General features: G+C 35.3%; 1 protein-coding gene across 1 annotated transcript; it reads right to left on the minus strand.

Annotated features, from left to right (window-relative positions):
• Positions 1–234: 234 nt before the first annotated feature.
• On the minus strand, positions 235–7881 carry LOC129219968 (uncharacterized). Its single transcript, XM_054854290.1, has 3 exons — positions 7822–7881; positions 6647–6795; positions 235–394 (listed from the first exon to the last, which is right to left on the minus strand). Exons 1-3 carry the CDS (start codon positions 7879–7881, stop codon positions 235–237), a joined length of 369 nt encoding a protein of 122 aa, XP_054710265.1.
• Between the last annotated feature and the right edge of the window lie 564 nt (positions 7882–8445).

The following is an 8445-nucleotide window of genomic DNA, read 5'->3' on the forward strand; positions in this document are numbered from 1 at the left end:
ACGCTTTATTTAAAGATAACAAGTGTTATTACTTTTTAGTTCTTACTCTCTTTCGTTATTTGCTTCCAACTAGAAATTTCGCTGGAAACCTGTTTTCAAAAAAAAAATAAATAAATAAAAATAAACATCATTACTTATCTATGGTAACAGTTAACAATTTCAAAGACTACAGTGTCATTAAAATCAGAAAACAGCACTAAGATTACACAAAAAAATCAATAAATATTAGTTAATTTAACTTTTTATTTCTATATCTGGATTAACAGTGTCAAACTCATTACTAATGTCAATCTGTGACCTATTCCGAAAATTATCAAACAGTTGCTGTTTTGAAATAAAGCTATTTTCATTCGCATTTGTGTTTTCATCCACATTACTTTCTTCCATCAGAAACCTAAAATATAACGAAAAATGTTATTTGAAGGTAACAAATAGGAACAGTTATTTTCCCTTTAAGACTCCACGATAGTTTTTAAACGAAAATATATTTATTCAAATTTCTTGGGTATGAGTTGCGTAATCATGTTGCGTAATGGTCATGTGGCCCCCTATTGGTCATAGTAGATTATAAAGGAAGGCAGTAGGAAGATAGGTCAGGCGCTGGACTCGTAAACTCAGAGTTGCGGGTTCGATACTTGCCGTTGAATATCCTGTGAGTACGCGAATGGTGACTGGTTCATGTTGAGTTTGTGGTGACCGCAAATCTCCCTTTCTAAATGTGTGCTAGTAGGGGTGCTGGATCAGGAGTTACGCTGCTCCTGGTCTGGATTATAGCATACAGCTGCCTTCAGGATATCATCTAATTGGTTAAAAAGCGTGAAGATGGTGAGGAGGAGCCTGGAGTTATAGAGTGTAGCTCCTTATTGGCCTATCCTAAATGCGTCTAAGTACATTTTTCTAAAAGCTGTATGAGTTCTACTTGTAAGAGTAAATATCAGGTGAGTACAAAAAATGAGTTTTAAAGTTCCAAACGTAAAATATAATATTGGTTCCCATACAGGCTCTGCATCCATCCGCAAGCAATAAGTCATTGTTTCATTAGTTCCTGCTAAAGACACTAGTGTGTATAACTACCCTTACTGCCAAAAGTTAAGCACGAAGAGGAAAATGTAAATTTCTGGAGTCCAAGCCGAATTTAAAAGGTTGCAATTCACTGCAGAGGTGTTAGAAGTATGCAAATAAGTTAAGTAACAGCCAATCACGGCTTCGTGTCGAGAAATATATAAAAAAAGGCAGTCGTTTAAGAAAACCGCAGTGTGAAGGGTTACAAGAGTTGATTGTATGTGCCGATTAAAGATGTTTAGAACTTTAGTTCGATTTGTTTTCAAGGCAGACGTGTTTGTATGGTTTGCAGAAGACGAATGAAAGATTCTGTGCGATGGCGTGCTGTCGGACGCATTGAAGCAAAACACTCGATCAAAGATGTTGCTCTTTTTTTATGGCTTCCATCACTCCGAGATTTCACGATTATGGAAACAATTTCTAACGAGTCAAACAGTTGTCCGAAGACCTGTGACCGGCCGCCGAAGGGTTACGAACCCCGCGGAAGATTGCTGTTCCTATTCCTATTCCTATTCAGAGTCACAACTGACTACAACTGTATTTATGTCGAGGACTGCATACTAAGTGCCTTGCCTCCATTATTTTATATACCGATAGATGGCAGCACCATCACCGGATCGAACAGTTAATGAGAATTTAGAACTAGTCCAGGAGCTAATAGCTACCTGGTGCTAGCACCCCCAGAGGTATCGTTTCACTTGGAGGACATTGAGACCACGAGCATATTTAACGTCGCCCAATCCCCTTTAATGACGACGGTGGGTCTTCGACCATCGAGGTTCGAACCCAGAACCCTCCGGCCCCGAATCCGACACTCTACCGATCAGAAGACTGCTGTTGCCAAAACGGAACTGAAGAGAGACCTCCACACGTATGACATTTGTGATTACAGCGGCCATCGGTAGGACGATATCTGCCAGTACTGTGCGCCAAATGCTACACTGTTATAAATTCAGGAAGATTTTCTGGTAATTGTTACTGTAAAATGGCGGACTTACAGCATCGCTGATTTTTACGGTAATTTATATCGGAGAAATAAGCGATCCCAGCGCCAATTGGTTGCTGTGGCCTACCGATGAAACTGAAAATTTTACAGTAAAATTTGATTTTTACGGTAATAGTTACTGGCCAGTAACTGCCATAGATTCACAACTACCGTAAATTTTGCGGAAAATGTTTAACAGCGTACACTTAAGCGAGCTGTTTGCCAGAATACCACGAGTGTGTGTTCTTCTCTCCGTCCAATCTAGAGGGGCACGATTAAAGTGAGTCCACCAACATGTCAGTTGGATTGCATCTGATTGGGGCAACGTTATGATCCCTAATGAGTCAAGATTTGCTCTGCAACCCGATGACAAGCGTGTAAGGGTCTGGGGAGAACAAGGCATGCGCAATTGGTCCCAGAATATCAACGAACACCACGCATTTCGGGGTGGACGTATCATTGTCTGGACAGGGATTTCGTTGGGGTATCGCACCGACCTGCACATCTGCAGCCGGAGTTCTGTGACGGCGATACGGTATTGGGAGGTAGTCTTAGACCCCACTCTGAGAGTGTACGTTGTAGCAGTGGGTCCTGATTTCGTTTTAATGGACGATTATGCGCTTCCGTAGAGCCGCCATCATTGACGACTGCCTGGGCAGTGAGGGTATTGCGCGTATGGATTGACTGGCGTACTCCCACGGCCTAAATCCCATAGAAATTCTTTGGAATGGCTCTCGATCGTGCTGTATGTACACATTTCCCACCCGCAGCCACTCTCACAAAGCTGGAAACAGCTCTACAAGAAAAATGGAGATCACTCGACTAAGCATGTTTACACGCTGTATACTTTGTATGCAGTTGAGGGGTACTGACATACCCAATTATGGTCAGTTTTTGTTGTTAGTTTGAATTTAAACAATATTTTGTGAATGACTCTAATATGACGTCACCTTATAATTTATGAAAATTTACTATTGTTTTCTTCTCTCTGTATGTAATTCTTTGCTTTGTTCATTGCATAAACATATTTCCTACTGTCCTTCCGCATTTCTTGTCAATCAAAGCAGAACTTATCAATTTTTTCGCATTTTACCTCTGCGTGCTAAGCTTTTGGCAGTGAGTGTATAATATAGTCTAGCTAGCTTAATGGAATAACCAATTGTCCACGAAAAATCCTTTTAAAAAGCGGAATAGTCCATTAAAAGGGGTTAAAATAATATGCATCAGCGTTTTGACACATTGAAAATGTACTACATTTATACGGGATATTCTTTTAACCGATATCCTTGACTGTATAAGTGAATACTTTTTTATCCATTTTTCAGGTAAAGTTATACTGACCTAGATAGAGTATTAACGAACTCCTGTTTAGCATTTTCTGATTAATTGCATCTTTTTGGCTGATTTTTTAAATTTTTAACTGTGTTACTTAAAAGAAACGAACATTTTTTATCAAAGCGATTTTAATAATGCCATGCAGTGTGCACATAGTTTTGTCAGCAAAAACAACATTTGAAACGTATTTGTGGAAAACATAAATTCTCTCTCTCTCTCTCGCTTAAGTGTGACGGCATAAATTAGCACTTTAAACAAAAATATTTTATTTAATGCACAGAATTTGATGTAATTCGATTTTTTTCTTCTTTACTTTCCTGTTAATTTAGGAATTTATTTACTTTTAGATGGGTTTCAAAAACGCTCATAAATATAATATTTATCATGATGGTATATATTCGGAATTAAACAATACATTTGTGATTGAAACAAAATAATGAAACCATGTTACTGAAGCACAAAAAGTACAAATTATTGCATAGAGGTGTTTTGCTTTCAGTGAGATGTTTTTCCATCCACAAATTAACGGCGTATGCTGTATGAAACGTGTTCCATGTAATAAAAAACAAGTGTACGTAATTCGTATCTTTATTAACTCAATACTTGTCGTGTTCACAACATATGTTTTTGCACGCCCAGAAAAAAAATCATGACAAAATGGCTAAATACATGCAAATATTTGCCTTTATAGTTCCGAAACATAAACTTTATTTCCTAACGTTAGAAAATATTAACAAGAAATGGAAAAGTATTTTCAAGACTACATGGATTTAAAATAATTCCAAGGTCAGCATACTTAAAATCAGATTGCATTTAGCTACAAGTCTCTGTGTTGAGCACAAAAGAAATTTATAGATACTGTCCAACCACGGATTGTATGGAATTTTCAAATGTCCAGATAAGACGAATCTATGTGAATAAGGGGGAAAAGTAAAAAAATTGATGTGCGTATTCCGCTCAATTGAATGAGACTCTGCTTCTGCAAAAGCTGACATCGGAAAAAAAAATAGATTCGTCCATTTCCGGCTGTAAAACGGATGTTTGTCTTTCCATACAATCCGTCGTTAGACAGTACTTATATTTGTTATTTATCAATTGAACCAGGCTTAAATTTAAAAAAAGCTCTTGTTGGAGGAGATTTCGTTGGTACTAATGGGAATCGTCTTGAACAGTTTAAAAAGAAATGAAAACTATTCAAATTAAAAAATGAAATGTGGGAATGACGTGTCCTTGTCGATATCTTTCAAATAAAAAATGGTTTGTTCGAATTGGGCTTTTTCTTCAAATGCTATTAGGGGAAGAGATAGGCAGACCGAAGGACGAGCAGATCGAAAGATACATTTCTCATCTATTCATCCCACATTAAAAATTTCAATTTTTCTATGTTTATTTTGTTGTGTGATTTATTTTCGAATTTTTTATCTTTCATTTCAGCGAGATTTTAGCAATACATTATACTTAATTCATGTTCTTATTCATTTTTCTTTAAGTATTTTCATTTTACGGGTCAAAAATAGACTAGCAGACTCTCAAAAGCTTGCAAATGCAAAATTTTTATTTAAATTTTGTTAAGCATTTCAAATTATTTTCTGTTTTTAAGATGCGATCTTTCTTACGATTAAAATAAGAAAAAGTATACTGCTAAAGAACATTTAGTTCCAAATAAAATATAGCACAAGAAAATTCTAATAGCAAAATTTGACAATTCACGTTTTCGTTGCTGCTGAAGTTAAAGTCACTTGTTGACGCTATGAATAACTAACAATGGAGTGTGATATTTTGGTATGCTAATTTGTTCACTTCAGTTTGCTAAAAATAAACTAATTTTCTAAACGAATTTTTATGAACTCATATTGGCTCGTGTCTCCATTTTTTTATTCGACATGTATAATTTATAAGGACTTTCGCAAGTAAAAATGCGCTTTATCCATGATTTTCTCATCGTTTTTCTACCAGAAAGAAAGGGAGAAAAGAGAAACTACGTTTTTCGCAAGAATTTTTTTCCCCGAATAGGAATCTATTTCTTGCTTTATCCATTTGACCAAAAACGTTTTCTTTCCTTCTGAAATGTCTTCTTTGTAAGAAATGTAGAGACATACCAAAGAAAACTCCCCCCCCCCCCCCAATAAAGTCCCCCAGGTTTTTGCTTTATCTGCAATACAGACAATTTTTTCTGCTCAAAGACAAACAATTCAGTTTTGCATAATTTACATTAGATAATAGATGTTAATGTTTTTTTCTTTTGTAATTTGCTTTGTTGATTGTTACGTATTTATTTATTTATTTTTTTTTCTATTTATCACACGAGCACATTGTTTCCGGGGAAGAATCAGTCTTTTTGGAATTAAAATAAAAGTGCAGTTAACGTCGACAGACACCAGCACTAAAGCTCGTGGGGCACAGGTTAAGCATTGTTCAACTAAGTCTTACCTCACTATTCAAATGATTGCAATCAATTTAACGATAACTTTAAACGAAAGAAAAAAAAAACCTGTGACGCCCACTTCCCTCAATCAACTCTAATTTGAATTCTGAAACTTTGAATTCCAATTATGTGTTTCGCAATCACGAGTTGCGACAAGACCCCACTCACTGGAGTTGTTGTTTCTAGAAACGGCCCCCCTCCCAAGCATATCTCTCCTCCTGGTTGATTATGTGTGTAAAGTTGTGTGTGTGTAGGTTTAAGTGTTTGTACGTAGGTGTGTGTGTATGTGTGTAAAGGCGCGTGCATGTGTGAGTGTGAATACGTATGAACATGCGTGTGTAGGACATGGATGCCACCGTCCAGCAGAAGTGGAGTACGGGGGACAGTGCTCAGGACCGAAGGAGCCGCGCTGGTGGGCGGTGGTGCTGGGGAGGCCCCTAGTCGAGGCTGAAAAAGGAACCACAACATCAAGGATGGTCAAAAACAGAGAAAAATAAGCAATGGTGACTGCTCAAAAAATGTTTATTTTACTAAAACATTCAATATAAGAAAAATATATCTTGGATATGAGGGAAACTATCCTATTATGAGAACACTAATGATACCCATTATTTTTAGTGAAAGCTTTGAAAAAAAAAAAACATTTTTAAGAAATCCGTTTATGGATCCATGAAAAGTTTGATTTTATGTGCCTAAAATGTATTTTCCTTATTTTTTAAAACTTTATAATCTAATCTGGACATGATTGAAGCTATAAACTGAATGTTATGCTTTGGGTTTTAAAAAGCAATTTAAGTTAAAAAAAATTTCTGACATTATTGAAATAAACATGAACTAACTTCGCTTCTTCAAGAACCAACGCCAGACCGTGTCCAGTGACCAGGACATCATACACGAATCGAAATCCCATGACTGCGTAACTGATCACTGCTAAGATGGCTAAAATAAAGCTTGTTGGCAGTACTCTGGACAATAAATAGGCTGGAATCTGAAAAAAAAAAAAAGATTAATCTCTTAAAAATAAAAATTATCACGAGAGTTTTCCAAGTAAAAGAGAAAATGTTGAGCGAAATTTTGTTACAACTGCTGTTAAAAGGAGACATATTGCTCAACAAGGACCCATCTCAGCAATGAAAAAAAAAAAAGAAATTGGTAGTTATTGATTTAAAATCTAAATTTAATGTTTTTTCTTGTCACAAAAATTAGTTTGCGCAAGTGTTTCGTGGTGGTGTTTTAAGGATATGATCGATAATGACACACAGTTAAAATTATACAATATGGAAGATTTTTTTTTTAATTTTAATGATAAACAGTTAATTTATGCTACGAATCGAAAATGGGTAAACGTAAAAACCATAAATGTTTTTTAAGTATTGTATCATTTGAGAATAAAACAGTTAAAAGAAGTTATTCGGAAAGTTTTTTTTTCTAGAATTCAGATCTTTTTTTTTTTTTTTTTCAATTTTATTTTGTTTTATTTACTCATTTTTCATGTATGTTTTATTTCAATTATTTTTTTTTATTTTCTCCTATATTTTTTTTATTATTAACTAATTATTTATTTATTTATCTATTTCCTTCTTACATGTACCACCATTGTTGCCGGTAAGTGATACGGTGTGAGCAAAAGGTGTATCAAACGGGACAAAAACATTAAAAATTCAAGAAGTATTTTAAGTTTGATAAATTTCCTGGAACAGCTTTATTTTAATTCCCGAGTTGGTGACAGTTGTTTTATTTTGCAACTTTTTTGCAGCTTACATAGGTTACCGTAAAATTTACAAAATTTAAACGCGTTAGCTGGGCTTGACGTCAGAAAATGTTGCCTAGCGGAAATGTCGCCAACCCGGGGATTATACTAAATCTGTTTCAAATTCCTTTGGTCACAATTCAAGAACAAATCACTTAGTTGCCATTTTGCGGTTTCCACATGTTGTTAATGCTCCGGACTTGCGTAGCATTAAGATTTTTTTAAAAAGAAAAAGAGAAAAGAAAAGAAAAAAGTAAAACTTACATCAGTTAAGATGTTTAACATTACTGAATTATCTTCTTGTTCTAAGCATTCATACAGCATCGTGCGAAATATGAGACAGAAGAACATGGCTATAGAGGTGCGTACGAGCGCATGGGAAATAAGATTGACGTAGTAAGCCGCTTCAGTACCGTCATCTACTATTTGCCATTCTTCATTTTGACCATTTAATGTGTAAAATGCCAGAACGATGAGAAACGATGTACTAAAAGCAGAAAGAGCTATTCTAGTCATGACTGAAAGTGAGAAAATGATCTAAAATAATACTTTTAGTCAAATTTGGAGGTCAGATATTTTAAACTGATTAATACTAATTTTCTTTTGTACTGTTGAGCTTCAGAATTTTAATAAAAAACCATGCAACAATGTCGGATAAATTGGTTTCAAGGCAACAATTGCTTTAAAAGAGCAATTGTTTAAAATACTCATATTGCGTTTGTTACCACAATGCGAGTTTTTTCTACAAAGGAAACTAAGTTTAAAATTTGACTTCAATCGAAATTCTTATCAGAAACTTTTTTAAAGGGTTAAAAATTCGTTAAAACTCGTGTTCCATAACTCCTTGTTTTGAAATACATTTACAGATATAGGAGGAGGGGATTATCA

The sequence above is a fragment of the Uloborus diversus genome, chromosome 4, assembly GCF_026930045.1.
Source record: "Uloborus diversus isolate 005 chromosome 4, Udiv.v.3.1, whole genome shotgun sequence".
Classification (NCBI taxonomy): Eukaryota; Metazoa; Arthropoda; class Arachnida; order Araneae; family Uloboridae; genus Uloborus; species Uloborus diversus.